The sequence below is a fragment of the Haliaeetus albicilla genome, chromosome 11 (genome assembly GCF_947461875.1).
Source record: "Haliaeetus albicilla chromosome 11, bHalAlb1.1, whole genome shotgun sequence".
In the NCBI taxonomy this organism is placed as follows: Eukaryota; Metazoa; Chordata; class Aves; order Accipitriformes; family Accipitridae; genus Haliaeetus; species Haliaeetus albicilla.
In genome coordinates, this window is record NC_091493.1 from 31,469,126 (window position 1) to 31,489,464 (window position 20,339).

The following is a 20,339-nucleotide window of genomic DNA, read 5'->3' on the forward strand; positions in this document are numbered from 1 at the left end:
TTCACTTAGTCCTCTGCCTAAATATAATTCTTCCTACTTAACCAGGAGTCAGCTTTGCCGCTGGCCAGACGGGGTGTCTTTTCCATGGGTATCTGAAGGCAGGCCTTCATCTTTTCCTCCCCTGATGGACAATTGAGACATCCAGCTTGCATTTGGAAGGAAAATGGGTGCAAGCGGTCGCGCCGGCCCCACGGACTAACGCCGCCGGAGAAGCAAATAGGAGGATTATTGATAGGGGAAACAACTGGTGCCGAATCCTGGGAGGGAACGTTTGTTTCCCGGCTCTCTAGGAGGGATTTGGAAAGAGCCGTAATCCTGGGTTAGGAGTAATTTGTTACAGCAAGATGATACTTGAGTGGCAGGAGGATTCTGGCGGAGGCAGCAAGAGGGTTTTATTCAGAGGAGTAGCTGGTCTCACAGAAGGTCAGTCTGACACAAATCCTACCCCAGCCCACAAGTTTTGTTTCTCAGCCAGCACAATTAGCTGAGGGGACTCTCGACCTCTTTTACATCTTTCAAAGACATCTCCAGGCATCTGAGCTAAAAGATTACGGTGAAGAATGTGGACCGGGATACGATGCAGTGGGAAGTGGGTTTTTTTGTTGTTGTTGGGTTTTTTTCCCTTTCTTTTCCAAGGCAGGCTTTCTGAAAAACAAAATAACCTCAACAGCAACCTTCCCAGCCTCTAGGAGGTTAGAATATTGCTGGTTTCAGTGTTATCTCCGGGACTTTTTCCTGAGGTTGCCTTTAGGTTACATTTTTGAGTTAACTTTCTGGGTTTGTTTTAAAAAAAAAAAAAAAAAGGATAGACAGACAAAAGTTACTAACCCTGGGGAAAGAGAATTTTGCAAGTTCTTGGTTTTCATGAGGGCCTGAAGCCTTTGGAGACATCTATTCTGCAGTAACCCCTTGTTGCATTGAAGACCCAATCACACATGGAAACCACAAGGGAGGCGACAGGAAATTCGGTATGAAATTTGCTGGGTTTACTAGAGAGTGGCTCCCGGCAGTTCACCCAGAATTGCTACATCGACAGGAATTTTTGTGGTAGTGATTCGAGTCATGAGTTTCACTTACCCAACAGTGGGAGAAAATATGACTCTTTCAGTAAAACCCCGTTAGGCGACATTACAATGACAAGCGAACAGCTAAATTCTCCTGTAGCACCTTTATGCCAGGATCCCACCCACCTGTGCCTCTCATTCGCAGGTACTTCACAGATGAGAATTTGGATCAAAGAGTGAAAAAAAAACCAACCCAAAACCCAACCCAGATAGTCTGGGAGGCCCCTTCGGAGGGAGATGCGCCTCGCGGGGCATCCTTCTCCCATCTCGCCCTTGTCGCACGTCTGCTGGCTTCTCACAGCTGGAGGAGCCAAGCGCTTGATCAACCACCTCCCTTCTGGCTCAGACTTTGTAAACTGAGGTTTCTGAAGCCGTGCAGCTCCTCACAGAAAGCGTGTGACAAACCGCTTGCTTGTATTCAGCCTTGTGGAAGCGGGGCACGGTGCGGCCTTGCGGAGGGCCGCTGCCGCGCAGCCACCCTGCTGCCGCAGCCAGCCCCGGCCCTCCTCTTCCTCCTCTTCCTCCGTGCCTCCACACCATGAGAAACCAAATCGGACTTCTTTTCCACCCTCCCCAGTAGGAAACACTTGGGAGAGCAGACTGGGTAACTGCCAATCTCTGATGATAGTAACAAATGACGAAGGCAGGTAGGACTGATCCAGGACAGAGGTGCACGAAGATAGGCCTCTCTCTGTCTTTTTTGGGTTTTTTTTGTTTGTTTTTTTTTTTTCTTCACACACGTGCGTGCAGTGGAAAATGGTACCAGTTCAGCAGCCATTTTACATCCTGGTCACGTAGAGATGACTTTTCCTGATGGGCATTACCACCAGGGTACCGAAAGAATCTGATTAAAGCTTCCCATAATTAGGAAACATGTAACTCCCGCTCCAGATTCCGAGTGGTGGAAGCGAGGGGAAGGTGGGGCTGAGTTTTGGAGAGCCCCTGTTATTCCCTTGCACCGCCATGCTGTCCTGTGCCGTGGATCCATGTGGTGGGGTGAGAAGGGAGCAGGACAGAGCAGACGCATTCTGCAATATTAGAGCAGAACCAGGCTGGTTGACTACTGAGCTCTGTTGTTTTGGTTTGTTTTTTTGTTTTCCCTTAAAAAAAAAAAAAAAGAAAAGAAAAAGGTAGTTGCAAAGCTTAAAGTTGTAGTACCTCCTTTACAAATGGAGTTATGCTCTTAACGGAGTTGGAAAGTTTTAAGGGAGGCAAGGTTCCCCTGGAGCAGCCCTTCTGTTACAATGGAGGTAGTTCAGTGCCGTGATCTCTGTCTCTAACGTGCTGTCAGATATTTTTACTGTCTTTATTTAATGGGGAGGAAAGGAATTATATTTTATAGACCATAAAATGCATTCTTGGACTTCATGCAAACACTAGTTACCAATTGTTCTCTCACTCTCTGGGAGATTGCCAGGATGAGAAATTAAATGTGGGTCTGTACATCAAATTGTTCAGTGAGTCTTGGAGGCTGGTTTAGCTTTACTGAGTCTAAACAAGCCATACCTACAGAAAGACTTTGTTGAGATTTCATGACTGTCCCATTCTTTCTCTAACGGACACTCTATGCTTGAGTGAAACAGAACAGGTTGCAGAGAAAATCTGGGCAAAGTAGTTTGAAGATGAAGAAGTTGGTTTTTTTGCTGGCTTAAAGTAAGTAGATAAAGTTTGTTCTTGTTCATCAACTGAAATTATGCTTTTATTTGTGCCTGTCTTTTGGAACAGTACTTTGTAGACATCCAAATAGTACTTAGCCAGCCTGCTGATTTGTGCAGTGGGGGCTGTGGAGGCTTTCAAATTAAATGTGAAAAAAGTAATGGTGCTTTCCCAAGCTCCACCCAGGATCGAGAAACACTGCCTGCAGTTGTTTTGCTGAGATACCACGTGAACTGCAGAAAGTAATGCTGTACTTCTGTATCACATGAACACTCTTCCTCTTGTAAAGCTAAAAAAAATGATTTTTAATTTCTGCAGTAGCTGATTAGCCTTTACTTAGCTTCTTCATGCTCAGTATCAATATCCTAGAACTCAACTGTAGTCTACCAACCTTGCATTCATTAGAAGCAAAAAACCTGTTTTACTTCAGCAAAACTGATGGCAAGAATGCCTTTCATCCATGTCAGAATGAGCAAAGAATTATCTGGATTTGCTTGAACTTTCATAGGCAATAATTTTTAAGGATGCTTCTGGTTATTCTCTTTAGCTCTCTTCCACCACAGCCTCCTCTGTGCCCTTATCGCTGTGTATAGAAAACCAGCATAAATAGGGGTGACGTGCGGCAGTAGTAGTGGGATGTAGCTGTTGTATTGCATCTCCTCCGGGATGCAGGAGAAGAGCTGTGTGCTCTGTGAAGCCATGGAGCCTGGTGAGTAGGTCAGGAGAAAGCAATTGCTCTGGTGCATGTGGGATGTTCCTCCACCTCCACTCAGTCTGACTGCTCACCCAAGGGGGAACTGGAGTTTTTGAGGTGCCCGTGGGGCTCAAACTATTTCTTTGTGCCTTGTTCCACCCCATAATGGGCATCCTCTTTGCACATCACCTTGGATTGCTCTATGGCTTCAGTGAGGCACTTCCAGATCGCAGGATTTCTGCTTTCAGGCATCCCTCCTTTGAGATTATCTTGAACTGTTTAATCACTAATGCATTTCTGTAACTTTAAGGCTGTGGAGGACTCTGCCTTCTCCTTTTTATGCCTTAGCAGCACTTCAGCAATGTGACAAAGGCACAGGCAAAATACGAAAATGGGCAACTCAAGGCCCCCGTTTCAGGGACTCTTCAGGGACTGGAAGGGAAGGAGACAAGGTTACTTGAGTTCTCAATAATGGAGACATTCAGTGCACTAGAAGTGTCTTGTTCAGGAATATATCACAAGATGGTTTGGCTGATACCAGTGCTGGTGAATAAGTGGCATTTTAACCCTATGTGCATATGCCTGTGAGGGTACACAACACTTACCAGTTCTGTTTTTTGTGCCACTTTTCCACTATTTACATATATTTTTTTAATAATTTATTTTTGCAGTGTTGCAAGAGTTTAAAGCGTGGTATTAGTTTTAAAAAAAAGTGTCGATACGTGATAAATACTTCCGTGTTTTACAATTTCATGCTTTCATTTCTTGAATGCTGTGGGGAAATCTTTTGTGTGGAAAGGATTGGTCTCATTGAAATGAGCCTCGTTGCTCTCATTTTGAGCAGCTCCCCTGTGCCTCGTCGTGGTACATTACATATTCTGCAGAAGGGCTGAACATTGTGGGTGGTGTCTATTACTTCTCATACAAAAAATTCCAGACATTGCAGATCTCAAAGAAATAGGAGGCCCTTTTAAAGTTCCTTCAGCAATCTCCTTCAGTTATTTAAAATAAATCCTTCAGATTTTGCTGTCACTCTGCACACCTCTACAAACAAGGTGATAGCTGAAGACCAAAAATAAGAGGTTGAAGTAAACTAAGGGATGGAGCAGAAGCTGAGGGTATACTTTTTAAATCCTTAGAGGCTGTGCCTTCTGACTTAAGTGGGGACATCAGTAGGTTGCAGACCTTGATTTGTAGGTACCAAGATGAGTATCCTCTTGCAACTATTTTTCTTGTCCACAGAGAGCAATTACAGTCTCATTAAGCTCCGTCTTTGTTCCTATCTCCTTCCTGATAAATCTCAGCCCTCCCCTCAGCGTTGCGCTCTCCTGTGTTACTACTGGTTTACCTCTGGTTAAAATTTGCCTAGATGCCCGCTCCCAGAAGAGTCGCCAGCTAAATACTGGAGAAACTCCTGAGCTTCAAAGTTGACGTCCAGGTGTGTGCTTCCATGGGATTCTGTAGTGCTGCCCAAGGGAGAGACTAACAGCAAAACTAGGATCAGGAATATTTCTGCTTGCGTGGCATGTTGAGATCCGGGAAAAAGTGCAGGCTCTGAAGGTGGAGATGTGCTCTCATGGTTAGGCGAGTTCTTGGAGGCCCATGGCATCAAGCTGACTCCAGGAGCCCTGCTCCTGCTTGTTCCAGTTCCTGGGAGCTAATAAGCACCAGCTGCAGGAAACCTGAGCTGGAAAGTGTTGTGCAGCTTTCCCTCTGTTTAAAAATATGGCTTTTTTTTTTTCTTTTTAATTGCGTTTATGTATTTATATGCTGTGGGACATCACTCGTAGGGCATTCCAGCAGTGAAAACAATAGCGTGACAAGGGAGCAGCTCCAGGTTGGACATCAGTGCAGGAAACACCTGTGAGCTCTGTGCCATCCCTTCCATCGCGGCCGTGCCGCTGCAAGCCCGGCCCTGGCGTGGGGGGTGGCTGCTGGCTGTGAGTAAGAGTTTCCACCAAACTCCTCTAGTCTTGGATGTCCTGGTTTCAGCTAAAAAGGATAGAGTTCATTGTCTTCCTAGTCGTAAGTGAGCAGCTGCGTGGTGCTTAGTTGCTAGCTGGGGTTGAACCATGACACTGCTTTTGACCAACTCTGCTGTGAAATCTTGGGAAAGATGTTTGTTTGCCCTGCCGGTGCCCAGGAAGGCAGCTGCTTTGGGTGATATTGGTGCCGGGGCGGGTAGACATGCGGAGCTGCTCTTGGTGGGTCCCTGCTTTGCAGGACCTTCTGGTTGCAGATGGGAGGTGTGGACGTGATGCTCATAGGAGTAGAGGCTAGGGTGGTTGGTTGGTTGGGGTTTTTTGGGGGTTTTTTTTTGGTTGTTTGGTTTTTTTTTTTTTGTTCCCCTTCTACAGAAAAAAATCTGGGCTGTTCAAATCATTTGCCTTTTCCCTTGTGCTGACAATTTAACAGCCTTTTTAAAAGCTTTGGTTTCTCTCAAGTACGCTCGCCCCATACGTGTTTTAATTTTTGTGCGGAGGCCTGGAGCTTAACAATTATTTTGCTTAAGCTCTCTGAGACTTGCCATAAAACTTTTTTTTTCTTCTTTTAAAAAAAAAAAACCCAACACACACACATGCTAATGATCCCCATCAGATCATATTGTTAAACAGGGAATAAAATACTTACGCCAAGATGACATTATTTAAAAAAATGTTAAAAGCAGGCCAGCAGAGCCCATTTCAACAGTTTTGCTCTGAAATAATTTGCACAGATTTGTTAGAGTTAATTTGTTGAAAAGTTCAATGTTTGTACAGGCAAGTCCTAATTTCCACACTGAGACACAGAAGCAGGAGAGGAGTGAGCGTGTGTCCAGCGTTTGCAGGAGCAGGATGGTGGGAACTTGCCTCCCTCCTACCCTCCCCCCCCCCCGGTGCAGGAATGTAAAAGCAGTGTCAGAAGGCTGGGAAAGTCGGCTTCAGATTTTTGTGGACTCCTTGCAAATCAGAGGAACCGTCTGGCTCAAATCTGCATTTAGGGCCAAGAGAAGAGGATTTCCTGCTATTTAGTTGCTTGAGGAAGGAAAGGATTTACCTCTCCGCTGTAACGGGACTTAATTTTTCTCCTTTTTAATAAGAATATTGCAGCATAGGGCAGCAGCAGTAAACCTGGGAAAGCAATCACGCCTCTCCCCTCTCTCCTTTCTCCCTCCCCACGCCGTGATGCGACTCCCCCCCCGGCCCAAGCGCCCTCCCCTCCCAGCCCCGCGATGCCTTGGTGTCCCCCTCCATCGCGAAGGAGAGGGTTGCGGAGGGGGCGGCTGCTGCGACATCGCTCCCTCGGACGGCTGCCTCGCTCGGCCCGCCATCTGGATCCAGTTAGCTCTCTCGGCAGTAGGGCTGAGTCTCATTTCCTCCAACCAGTAATGTTATATAGGCAGTGATCCTGTTCTGCCCTAACATAATTGAAAATTATGTGTATTGTAGACTCGCAGCGCTGAAATGTAGACTCGTAAAAATCTGTGGCTCAGGTAGCCTGTGGAGATTGAATTTGGCACACAATGAAGCTTTTATGTAAAGTAAGAATTATAAGCCACCACATCAATATTGTGTTACAGGCATGACAATTCTTGGATGAGGAGGCCTTGAGTCAGGCTCGTCACCTTAAACAATGCTAATATTTCATACTTTATCAACGGGCTGGCGTTTTGAAGCCAGCACATTGGACTTTTTTTTTTCTTTTGCAAACATCCCGCCATTGAAGCTGTGGGTTCGTTAGCTTGACGCAAGCGTTGGCTGTGGGCTCTGGCCCTCTCTGTTTATCTGACGGACAGAACATCTTGCCCTTGGCAGGGCCGGGATGCTGCTCTGGATCCCGGCCACTTGGTAGAGCTCGTGGAAGTTGCTTTATTCACCCTTGCGCGTTACTGCTTTCTGTGGGGACTGTTTGTTTAATTTTCCCCCCCACTGGTGTATTACCCACTGGTGGAAATGGAAGCTGTCTGTGTGTGGGTGGTTGTGTGCAAAACTGAGCCCTCTGGGTTTGGACCGTTCCTGCTGGGCTCCACGTGCGCGTCCAAGAGGAGAAGCAGCTTTGGCTGCGTTTTAGCCTTCGCGCTGTAAGGCTTCTTGGATGCTCTTTGGCAAGGGTAAGTAAGAGAAGGACTTTACTGAGAGTCTAAACGAAGGGTTTTAAAAGCAGAAAAGCAAAGTAGCTAAGATCTTCTGAAACTTTCATCTTGCACTTAGGCTGGTCAGCCTGGTGTGGGGAGCACCTGCGCTGAAAGTGCAGGCTCTCGTGAGATCAAGGTGGAGACGGAGCAACCGTACCTTCTTGCTCTGTTTCTTCTAAGGGGATTTATTGCTAGTAAAAACCAGCAGAACTGACAGTCCTGAAGGCTTTCTAATCCCTGCAATAATTAATGACTGGACGGGGTCTGATGTGAGCTTGCTCATGCTGCTGTGTCAGTGCCTCAGTCTGCCCTTGGAGCAGTCTCAGAGAAGCCCACGTGTTTCTTGGCCGGAGTTTTAGGACAGCTGCTGACCTGAGCTCCTTCATGGGTTGTCATGGTTGTAGGAATATTCCAGGGTTGCTCGTGACCATGGAGTGGTCATGGAAAAATGAGGGCAGTTGGTTTATTTTGGTGGGTAATGGCTTAGTGGCCATTTCCTGAAGCATCACTGGTTGAGCTGGCAGGTCCTTGTAAGTGCTTTAGCTGTGGTAGCAGTAACTTCTCACTTGCCAAAATGGTTGTGGAGTTTGAAACAGAGTCGTGTACTGTGAAGCATACGTCCTGTGAGGACGTTTCCCTTGGAAGAAGGGAAGAATACTTCACTAGCTGGCTGGAAAACCTGAGGAAGCCGGTAGTAGCTGTGACCCATCAGGACCCTTTCTGCAAATTCAGACGCCCCTTTATGTGGTGGTGTTACGATCACTGTCTAAGACAACTGATGGACTTCTAAAAATGTAGCAGTTGACTTGTTTAATAGTGCCATCTGCAAATCTGAGGTGTATCAGATTTCTCAAGTTAAGAAGCTCTTGGTCAGCTTAGGTTTTGGGTCCATTTTCTGTGCACTTGGGTTGCATTTTTAAGCACTTTTATGAAACCACAAAGGGTTAGAAAGTTACTTTAACATCATCTCAACTTTAACATCTGTGTTGTGGTCACCTATATTGAAGATCAGGGATTTGATACAAGTGATCAAATATCTGGAGGCTTACAATCAAGTCGTAAGAGTTAGAAATGACACTTATGGTAGACTAGTTCTGGTGTGTTTGGGTTTTATTTCTTGTTTTTAAGAAGTGCTGAAACATTCTGGTCCACATTGCACAAATCCCAAATGTGAAGATGAATAAAAACAAGACTTCTTGGAACTTGAGGAACTTGTATGGGGCACAAATCCAGAGTATGGCTTTGTTTATTTGCATTCCAGTAGCTCAGAAATCTCAGGCCCTCCAAGCGATGGGAATTGGTAATGCATCCTCCTGCTGACTCCTGCTTTTGGTCACCTCGGTGCCCAGGGTCTTGCAGCAAACAGGCCTTGCATGCTAACAAATGTTTTGCATACGTGAGCAAATGTGATAGTGATGTGCTGAAAGCATGGAACCAGATCTCCTTCCTTCCTTCATGGAGATTTAGATACAGCTTCCGTTGTTCGCCTGCAGTGGTGTGGGGGTTGTTTGTGTGTGGTTCTCCTTCAAGATTACTCTTACTAAAAAAAAAAAAGAAAAAAAAAAGAAAAAAGGAATGGGTAAACATAACTATTTCTCTAGATATTTTCTAGGAATACATCTGTTAGGTCAACCAGAGTCTAGTGCTAAATAGGATCTTCTGCAGTGGCCTGATCTATGTGTACAGCTGCTTTTCTTAGTTCTGGGAGGGGGCTGAAGGTATGTGGCAGTACGCATTTCTTCCAGCATGACACAGGGCTTTTAGAGATCGCTTATTGACCAGTATGCCTAATTGGCACCGTGCAGCACCATGCAGAGAGAAAAGCTTGGGCTGAAATTATATTTAGATGTACTGTGCAGAAGTCTGTTTGGGCTAACTGATTTCTCTGTGGGGCTGCTCTTGGTCAGAATCGAGCACTTCTGATGCAGCAATCTGGGTACCAGCTTGAGACTTCACCTGTTTGGTGGAAGCCTTGAGCTCCGCTGTGCAATCTGGCTGGGGTGCAATGGCTTGTCCAGTGAGTTTAGCGAGAGGACGTGCATGCCCGAGAGCAGAAGTTTTCGTCGATATTTGATGCTGGTTAAATCCGTGGGAACGTTCTGCTCCTTCTTGAAGCGTGGTTAAGCTTTTTTTTTTTGCTTTTGAATCAACACCCCCTTATGCTGCAGACTGTGTGTATTCAGCCTATCTGCCGATGACAGTGACATAAAGGAGTTGTGGCTATCCCTGAGCGCCTGGCCCGCACAGCTGGGCCTGAGTGCACCAGGCTGTACTCTGTCTTGGACATCATCAACGGGAGAGCTTATTAAGTTTGGCCTTGTAATTGAATAAGTTACACTGTGCAAGTCCCTTCAGGGCTGTCCGACAGAAGATGAGCAAGAAGAAAATAATCCACGGTGACTTCCAGAAATGGTGAAAAGTAGAGAAAATAGGTGTCAAGACCCAGCAGTGTTGGGTCTTTTTGGGGTAGACCTCTGCCTTTAGGGCTCGTACAGTGCTGGGAAGCTGGAGGAGTTGGCATGGTGCATTTGTTGAAGGAAGGCTGACAGATGACCCTTTAAATAATGAGATCATATTCTTAACCCACAATACGTGTTTTCCCTCTCCTGAGACTGATAATGCACCTTCTTCCCCTGCCTTGTCCCATCCTCTCCATGGTTTTGATATTTTGTTTCTGCGTGGGTTTTATTCTTCTAGATTTGCTACGATTAGTAAAATCAATGTAATACTGTCTTTGCAATCTGATTTATTTTCTTATTCCTGAACTGTAATGTGGTGGTATGAAATGGTTAGTGTTCTGCACAGATTTTGTCTCCACAAACATGCAGTCGTCTTAATTTTTGTTTCAGTTCCTTGCATAAGTTTTATCTTTTTACCCATGTTACCTAAGATTTGTTATTTTTTTTGCCTTTCTTTTCTGAACTCATTTTTCTTTCCCCATTTTTGTTTCCTCCATCCAGTATCTGCAGATGAAATGGCCACTGCTTGATGTTCAGGCAGGGAGCCTTCAGAGTAGACAAGCCCTCAAGGATGCTAGGTCTCCATCTCCAGCACACATTGTTGTAAGTAAACGCAGAAAGATGTTCTTCCTTTGTTTAAAAAAAAAAAAAAAAAAGGCATTTGACATTAATAGCATTGGTTGTCATCAGTTTTCTTTTACACAAACCAAAAGAGAAATACTTAAAATCAAACAAAAACCCTAACGAGCCCATGGTAAAAGGAGGGAATACATTTGCTGTTGCTGGGCTGTTTATGAAATTATCATTCATGTGCCTCGTAGGAGAGCAGAGAGTTGAAAATGCTCTAAATTTACACACTGCAGAATTACTTAGTGGCAGTGAAGTCCAATCAGGCTGGTTTACACATCTGACAATGTTGAACTGAAGAGGATGAAGAGACACTTCTGGAAAGCATTAAAAAAAATAAAATCCAAGCCATTTCTATGGCCTTTACTAAAAAAATCTTTTCCTATTGCAAAATCTTGAATGAAAGTTTGAGAGTTGGTCAGCATTTTACCTGGGTGAAGGCTCAGCAGAGGCAAGGTCAACAGAGCACATGTCCCTTTGTGTTGTGATGACTTCTCATTTAGTCTAAAAAGTGTTATCAAATGTTTACTACTTACCTGCAAAATATGAAACTCTCTTTACAATGAGTAGCATTGCTAAAAATAGCTTTATTAACTTCTCACTTAAATTTTCAGTTCTCGGTTAAATTTTCTTGCTTCTGTTGTAAAAACAATGTTGAATTTGAAATGTTCAAATCAAATTTGCATGAGAGGGGTTTGGGGTTTTATTTTACTTTCTAAAATAGCATCCATAGAGGTCTAAAAGGAAAGTGTTTGTTTATATGGTGTTATGCAAGAGGGGCGATATGCATTGGCCCATCCTCACTGATAGCCAGTGTTAGTGCCATCTGTTGTTAAGGAGCATCTTAGCTCTGAGCATTCTTCTGGGAAATTTACCTCTGGAGAAGATGGCACGTAGTGGATTAGAATATTTCTTCTGAAATACTTTATCATCAAGTTTTACAGTTTTACATGTTTGGGTGTGTTTTGGTTTGGTTTTTTTTTTTGGTTTTTTTTAGACTTTTTTTATAACCATTGGATGATACCGTGATTCCCAGGAAAAGAAACATTGATTATTCTTTATCTTTTGCTATACAGTCTAAAGCTGACGTAGCTGGTAGATCGTCCAAAGCACACGTTTGTTTTGTTAGAAATCTCAAATCGTACTAAACATTTCTGAGGAGCTGCTTCTTCCATTGTTGTCTCTTTAACATGAGAAGTGTCAGCTCTTTGCTATGAGTGTCTTAGTTCTTTATTTAGAAAGAAAAAAGGTTTCCTATCTTTTAGAGTCCACAGCTTCTAAACCATCCCTCAGTGTGGCAGAGAGTGATGGGAACAAGACCCGTATTTGCCTAGTTGATATCTAGCGCTGGTTGCTTCACTTTTTCAGAGTGACTTTGCTTTTCCTTCCCATCCACTTGGGTCGTCACTAGAGGAAGAGATCAGAGAAAAGGTGTTTGGCTGGTTATTTAGAAATCTACAGCCATCCAAACCTGCCGTCACCTTATTCTTAGGAAGAGATTAACCAAAGTAACTTCCTCATTTTACTTCTTTTCTTACTGCTGTTGTGGAGGACTGGCACAGGGGACGGGAGCGTTCCTGGGGCTCTGGGGCTGTCATGGTGGGGTGGTGTTAGGCTTGTAGGAGGCGATGGTGAGGGAGCAGGAGGTTTCTCCTGGCTGGTTGCAGCCTGGAAGGGCAGGCTGAGTTTGGTGGGTAGCTTCGCTGGGGACCACCTGCGCTTTCCAGTGCTGAGCATCCGCTGTCCCTGAAGCCTCCTGCCACGCAGAAGCGTGGGTGCTTGCCTTTAAAAGTCAAAGCAGCTCATTGTGCCAGGTGGCTGGTTGGGGTCCCGGCTCTCCCATCCCTCTCCAGCCCTTCCACCTGGGTGTGGGTGAGGTGGAGATAAGTGGACAATACAAATGCACAAAAAAAAAAAAAAAAAAAGGTTCAAAAATCACAATCATTTTGGAAAATAAAGAGAAACCTGTTTCCAGGGAGTCTGAGGTTGATCTGCCTTGTATTTTGACCATTTATGGGGTTCTTATGGGTCTCTTTAAAAGCTGTTTCACTCTGCTATTCAATAAAAAGCATATTTACCATAGCAACCACTTAGGCCGTGAGGAACATATACTACCTCCGAGATGGAGGCCACCTTCCAAAAGAGACACAGCTGGCATTTGTAATGTGATCTTTTGTGCTACTTACAATGTTGGAGGGAGAGGAGGCGGAGGAGGGAGTGAGGGGGGGAGCAGTGGGGTTTTGGCGGGGGGAGGTTCTGCAAGGTTTAATGTTTATTTTTAGCAGCAAACTGTTTTGCCTTGTTCTGTTAAAATAAATAAATAAGGGGCAGCTTTTTCCACCCTTTTTCCTGGCATCCACCCCAGGCCACATTAATTCTGCAGAGTAAAAATGGTCTTATTTTTTGGTAAATAAAGTTAGAGTGGGTAATGGCATTCAGGAGAGATGAAGTGGCTGCAGATGCCAGTTGGCCTGGGATGTGTCAGCCTTCTCTGGTGTCCCTGTTTGTCGCTGCTCTGCCTGCACACAGCACCTGGGACCTGGCCGCTCTTGCATGAGGCTCTACACCCATTTCTGGGTACGTGAAAACGCAATTAATCTTTTATGGAACAATGAGGGGTATTTCACGGGCACGCTGATGTTTCTGTGTGAGTGTAATGTGTAACGTATAGGGATAGAAACTGGTTCTCCACCCACGTTGTTGTGTCTTGTCTACCCACCAAGTGTACCTATGCCAGTTTTTCTTCTTGAAATCAGTTGTGCTGCCCTGAAGATCTATAGGAAAATGCTAACACCTGCAAATCATTTCTTATCTTTCCTCTATCTCTGAAATGAGGATTTGAAGCTAATCTTTATAGCTGGATTACAAAGACAGGAAAGGAGAGTGTGGGGGGTTCCTTTTCTTCTTTTTCTTTCATTTTTCCTTTTCTTTATTTTTTTTCTTTTTCTTTTTTCTTCCTTTTTCCTTTTTTTTTTCTTAATGTTCTTGCTTCTCAGTGCTTGGCTCTGATTACTATGAGCTCCGTGTCGGGGCTGCAGCCTTTACGCCCAAGCCCCGATGAAACTCCACTTGGCTTCAGCGCGGGTTTTTAGCTTAATGACTCAGGGCTGCAGAATATGGCTGTCTGTAATGTCTTAAGTAAAGTCTGTACTATTTGTCAGCTGTCCTCCTTTCAGATTTTGTTTAAGGACATTAAGTTAAGACTACAAAAATTGAAGCAAAAGACCAGCATGAATAATTTGGCTGGATTGCCCCCAGTGCCAAGGGCTGGGTTAATACTGCTTTTCATGGTGCTTGAGAGAGTCTCCAAGGCCCATAATGAGAAACAGAATATTAAACTGAAATTATGTTCAGCATGTCTTGAGGAAGGTACAGCATGAGGCTCCATTTAAGACCAATGCATTTATTTGCATTTAGGTGCTTCACTCGTCTTGTAAGACTCTCGCATCTTGCTCTGGCACAGTCATGCTGCTTATCTGTGTCCAAAGGTGAAAGAAAACTGGGGGAAAAATTGTTTTAATAGTATGCTATTAAGCTTGCTAGGTCAAAATTTTGAATTCAGCCTGCGGATAGTACTATTATGAGGCTGGGATTTTTTTTTAAGGGTTTTTATTGTTATTTGCCCTCTTTTTTCTGACCTTTGATTTCATTGGAGGTATTAAGACTCTGTAAAACAGTTTTAGCAGGAAGTTTTTGGGTGTGAAGCAGACCCTAGCTGGGTGCCTTGTATGCTCCTCTAAGCAGGTAGGGTGCTAGTTGTGCTGAAATCCCATGTTCAACGTGCACCTGATCTGCTCCACGCATGTGCCACCATCTTGGTGATAAGGATGAGATCAGGGAGCCCTAGAAGTGGGATTCTCACATGACAATTTTCTGTTGCGGTGTGGACGGGCAAGTGTAAATGAGCATGGTATGTCTGTGCAAGGATTTCCAAAATGTGCTCGCTACAGAAAGCAAGCTCCTTTAAAACCTTTTTTATCTACGCATGCACTCGTACAACCTTAAGGAGAAAAAGTGCTGTTCTTCCCTGTTCTCTGCAAAGTAAATACTCTGACTCAGCCATACCCTGTTTTAGGCAGGAGTATGGGTGAAAGACTGGTCCCGGGATCCTGCCTCCTGCTGTCTTGGCTGTACAAAGACTTGCTTTTAGCTTCCTTTGTGCCAGGGAAAAACGTTCAGAACCCAAAATGGTGGTGGTTTGGTACGGTATATTTCTTACAAAACAGTTAAAGGTCTAAAAAATTCCTGCATTTTCTTCTGTAGGGAGGCCTTTTGAAGCAAATGTAAATGTTACCTTGGGGGAGGACTTCTAGTACTATTTGGCCTGGGTTTTCTAATATGTAATGAACACAGCCATAAAGTAGACTGAATCCCCAAGAACAAAGAATCACTGTGCAGTAGTGTATCTAATTTTTTTCCTTTTTTTTTTTTTCTTAAGGAGGTAAAAGTGTGTTTTCAAAACATAATATGACAAGCAAAACTGAAGGCAAAACTATCTGAAATGTACTGTCTGTTCTCATCCCCTTCGATGTACGTGGACAGTGGGTGTCTGGGACTACTGGGTGGCTTGGAGGGATCAGGAATTGTTTCCCAGAGCGGTTAGAGTTGAAGCTGTGCAGTCTGCCCTGCCCGGTCCCTAATTTCTTTGTCTTGTGTGGTTTGCACTTAGGCACTTTGAAAGAAGAAACAAATACAAAGTAATCATGAAGTTTCTCTTAGATTTTAAAACTCACCTACAGTGTCCCTTCAAACAGGCCAGAAGTGGGGTGCATCCAGATGTGTGCGGTCCTGTATATACGGAGCCATCTGGAAGCGTAATCTTGCAACTTCCACTCGCAGTGCCCCAAGAGGGCTTTTAAAGCTCTTGCTTTGTTTGTCTTTAATAGTTTGTAGTAGAGAGGCTGTTCTTCCTCTGCAATAACCTCTTGAGATGGTTCTTGGATTTCAGGCTGCGTGAGCCCATGATGGGACACCCTCTTCCCTGGAGATCTGCGGGGCGATCCTCTGAGTACGCAGACTGTGTTGAGAGTTGCAGGAACATGGTGGTGTTGGGGGGGAAGGAGTTGGGCATCATTCATGTCAGTGCCTGGTATTGAGAGGGGCACATGCATGGGGAGGAGGAGAGGGCTGTGCGTCTGAGCTGTGCCGGTATCCTAAGCAGTCCCTGATGGCAGGTAGGTCACGCCGGAGTGCATGGACTCAACATACAGATCCCCGAGCCTCACGCTGCAGAAATAGCTGTGCAGACTTAATTGGAAAGCTCCTTTAGTGACTCTCTCCTTTTTAAATGCTCTATACTTTATTTGGCTAATTGCTCTGGCAGTTGCAAAGTAAACAAAATGTTTCATTAATACATGCCCAAAAGTGTGCAAACATCTTGTCCTGAATTTTCAGAGCTGTATGGAATTAAGCCACAGAACAAATTAAACTTGCTGAGAATTTTGTGGCTACATCTTTCACCACTAATTCCTTTTGATTTTTTTGTTGGGAAGGGTTGTGTTTAAAAAAAAATCTGCGTTCAAACCTGAATGTTTAGGGCTAAGTATAGAATTCACCTACCAGCAGCCCAACAAAATTATTTTGGATGGATTCCTATAAAACACGCACATTATATTCAGTACCCACTAAATATGAATGGGAAACCTAGTGCTTGGTTTGTGTAGAGCACAGGAGAAATGTGGACTCCTTAAAAGTAATTCACATGGTAATTTGATATGTTTGCAAAATAGTTCAGACTTCAGGGAACTGCTTCATGCCGTTGTGTTTACTCTGTGGCACAATGTCTGTCTTCTACAGACCTTATTTAGGTACTGGAGGTAACCCCTCTGTTTTAACGCTGAGACTGGGGAAATGTGCAGGCTTGTACCTCTTACTGTGAAGTGAGCAGGAATTTAATGCTTCTGCAAACATCAGTCAGCACTAAAGCACCTTCAGAAGACACCTTGGGGCTGGATTGGCAGCTGGGATGAATTGTCACGCTTGGTTGTAGTCAGGAGATCTGTGAGTAGCTCCAAGAACTCTGAAGTATTTGGATGTTGGGATATTTCAGCTGTGAATAAATGCTTTAAAATGTATTGTACTGCCAACCCCAATTGTTCTAGGATCATGAGTCAGGCCTCAAAAGATCATGAGGATTGGGGCGGGGGGGAGGGGGTTTTGTGTTGTTGTTGTTTGTTTTCTATTTCTTAAATAATACATTTTGTATTCTCTTTATTTCTTCTCTGGTTCCTGAGCCTGCAGGGTATACTCTGCTCATTCTCAAACTTCTCTCTACAGCAGTTCAGGAGCTTGCTGTGTGCTGTAAGCGGAGTCTGAGGTTCTTCCCTAAACACTTGACTTCAAGGCTACTACGCTTTAAGAAAAATAGCAAGTATTGCTAGACTGACTCTAAAATCGTAGGAGTTGGCAACCCTAAGCATTGCTCCAGGAGAAGGCAGCTGAGTAGGGGTGTTATGATACACTCGGCGCAATCTGTTGAGTATCCATGTCTCATGAATCACCTGGCTTGACTTCAGGAGAGCCTGGTCCTTGGCGTCGGCAAAGGCTCTGGCTCCTGGGCGCTGGGGTGGCTTACCTTGAGATGGCTCCAGTGCTCCCTGCTCCCAGGCAGGGCCGGGCTTCTCTGACATTACTGGAGACAGCTCAGCAAGTCCTCCTGAAGCAGCAAGTTTATAGCCTAGGATGCTGCAGTGAACCAGCTTCAGTTTTGATTTCCTGGAGGGGCTGTGCTGCAGCTCCCGCTGCTGAGCTGGAGCCCTGAGACTTGACATTTTGGTTTGTGGTGGCACACCAAAATATATCTGGTATATCTCTCTCTGACGTATCTGAGTATTGAGAGCCCTCTGGATGAGGGGGAAGCAAGACAAAAGCTTGCTTGTCTCTCACCAGAGATCCTTAAGAAAGACGTAACTATGCTGTCTTCAGTGTGGTTCAAAGTGCATCTACTGCAGCCTTACGTCCTGTATGTTTTGTTTATAAAATACCCACTATGTCCCAGATGTGGCACAAATATGTGTCCCTAAATTCTGACCCTTTCAGACTAGCTAGTTTGGGATACAGTAAAACTGCAGAGAGCAACATTTCAGGGTAGAAACCTACACTGGGAAGATGGTTTAGGAGAGAGTATTTTAGCACAGAGCAGCCCAAGCTGTGTTTTAGATTCAATCACATGGCAGTTTATGTTATGCTGGAGCATGCATGTTAAATTAACTTCCAGGGACTTGCGTGGGCCTAAAATTAAATATCGGCGAGCTATCAGCTCTACCACAGCAGAGCGGTTGTGCCGAGAGGAATGGCGAGAGCGCAGACGCTCTGTCCCCGAAGCCCGGGGCGTGCACGAGGACGGCGGCGGCGGCAGCAGCAGCCGCAGCAGCAGCAGCAGCAGCAGCCGCAGCGCGTGGCGGCTCGGCCTTGGCAGCGGGCGAAGAGCCGTGGCAGCACCGGGTGATACTGGAGAGCCAGATGGGTGAGCCTGTCAGATCAAAGATGATGTGTACCGAGGGTGGCAGACTTGGCAGGGCCGCTCGCCGCAGGTCCTTCTCCCCACGCACCCTGTCTACAGCTGAAGTTTGTGGCTGGATTCAATCTGGAGCTTAGAGAAGTAGGTACTGAATAATGCAGCCTGGTTTGGAGCCAGAGCCCGTGCCGACTGGAGCAGGAGCAACCATCGTGCGCAGAGCAGAAGATTTAATGGGTATGATATGGCCCCGGTACTGGTTTTTTCCCAAATTTCTAGAACCACAGTCCTCCCCTTCCAGTACAGCTTTGGGCTTGTCGATGCAGAGCGGAAAAGCCCAAATATGCAGTTGAAGTAGCTGTCTCAGAATAACTATTCCTCATTATCTCTCCATGCGGCCACTCTTACTCAGCAGTAAGAGGTCCTTTGTGTGGTTTAGCTTAATCCGCTTTGGAAACGGATTAAGCTAAATCTCACAAAGAAACTCTTAGTGCTGAATAACAGTGTCCACACGGAGAGATAATTCGAAATAGTTGTTCTGCATTTTCCAATTCACACTTGAGCCCTTGCACAAAAAGTTCCCCATACGGACAAGCCCACTTGATTAGGAACCTCCTATTTTCTGTCTAAACAAAGTCTGTGTACTGTGTCCAGGTGCTGTAGTAAAGAAAACAGCATGTATTTATCGTTAAAAAGAAAGGAAGGAAGCTGGCATTGCTGGGCTCAGGACCATTTGTTTGCCAAGTTGGTCAAGCCTGGGATTATTGCTCTTCTCATGAGTTCATGTCGCTTGGGATTAGATTATTCATGGGATACTTCACTTTCTGGGCTGTATAGACATCTGTACTCTCTCCTACAGAAGAAACTGGAGCTGCCCAGTAAGGCACCACGCAAAGAGAAGGAAGGATGCTTTCTCCTCTGTCCCATGCAGACCTATTTGGCAAGGGGCAGACCTATTTTGGAAGCCTTTGGAGAGTTAGAGATGTTGCAAATAACAAGGAGTGATGCCTTCGTAAAACAATCTTCCATCCCTAATCTCTCCCCAAGCGATGTTCTGTGCCTAATTTCACAAAATGAAGCTAGAAATTTTTGTCAAAGAGACTTTGGTTTTGAATATGCAGTGGGCTGGTAGCAAGGATCTGGTTCCAGGGGACCTTGCCTTGAAGGTTTGCTTGTACTTGACAGATACTGGTGAGCAAAATCATTCAGCACTTTCCTGAGATGGGGAAGCATTGGTTACTCCTCTGTTTTACCAATGTGGCCAGGAAGATGTGAAGTAACTTTCCCAAGTTGATTTTGAGAAACTGATGATTTCCACATCTGCATTTTATAGGCATGCAAAAAACCCTGTAGCCCCACAGGAAAACAAACAAAAAAAAGAAACTGAAGTAGTTTTTTTAAATCTAAACCTAAAATCATAACATATATCAGACCTTACAGGAATGTTACTTTTGGTGCTATTTAGGTGCTATCGGGATCCTGCGTATCCATGAGTCCTTTGTCAGACGTACCTTATGTTTCGTATCTTGGAATTAGGAAGTTTGGGGGAGCTGAACCAGTCCTTCCTCTGCCGCAACAAGCAGTAGCTCTGCAGCCAGGCTCGTCTGTGTAGGAATGATATATATGTAATGAGGGATAGGCTGGTAGGGCACGGTCCTGGGCACGCGTGCTTTGAACCCATATGTGTGTGTATACAAGAGGAAGGGTGCTTTCTGACTAGCCTCCCTGATGGCATTAAAAAGTAACCAAATGTTTGGGTTTTTTTGGGGTGGTGGTGGTGGGTTGTTTCATTTTGTTTTGGGGGTTTTGTTTGTTTGTTTTACAACCCTACCCCTCTACTTTCTTCTTGGTGCAAATTAAGGACCTGATGGTGTCCCTGGGCCTTGCAGTGCTAGCCTGCAGAAAGAGGTGGGTCTGTGCTGGTTTCCTAGGAGAGGCAATCGGTTCTCTAACACGCATTTTTCCTGTTGGCAGGACTCAAAGACTTCTCAACTACTATTACTGTGGAAACTAGCTTCCCCTTCCCCTTCCTTTTTACTTTTTAGGCCTTGATTCAAGAAATCATTAAATGTGAGCTGGTGTCCATCCATGTTCAGGACAACACTTAAGTGTGTGCTCAAAGTATTGTCTTTTATAGTGACACTTTCCTGAGCTGGGGCTCTGGAAATGAGCATTTATATGAAATAAAGCCCCTTCCTGAGAGATGGTTGTGGATTCTGCCTGTTCCCCAGCTAGCGAGTACAGAGAAGGGAAAGGGAGGGAGAGAAGG

General features: G+C 44.9%; 1 protein-coding gene across 23 annotated transcripts in view; it reads left to right on the forward strand.

Annotated features, from left to right (window-relative positions):
• Window positions 1-20,339, forward strand: part of TCF7L2 (transcription factor 7 like 2) — a 181,515-nt gene that overhangs the window by 53,769 nt on the left and 107,407 nt on the right. For 19 of the 23 annotated variants that reach the window (XM_069797003.1, XM_069796992.1, XM_069796996.1 and 16 more), the window contains exon 4: window positions 10,489-10,590. The exons of the other annotated variants lie outside the window; for them this stretch is intronic. In XM_069797003.1, the coding sequence (XP_069653104.1) occupies window positions 10,489-10,590 (102 nt within the window). The remainder of the gene's footprint in view (window positions 1-10,488; window positions 10,591-20,339) is intronic. 23 annotated transcript variants of the gene reach the window in all.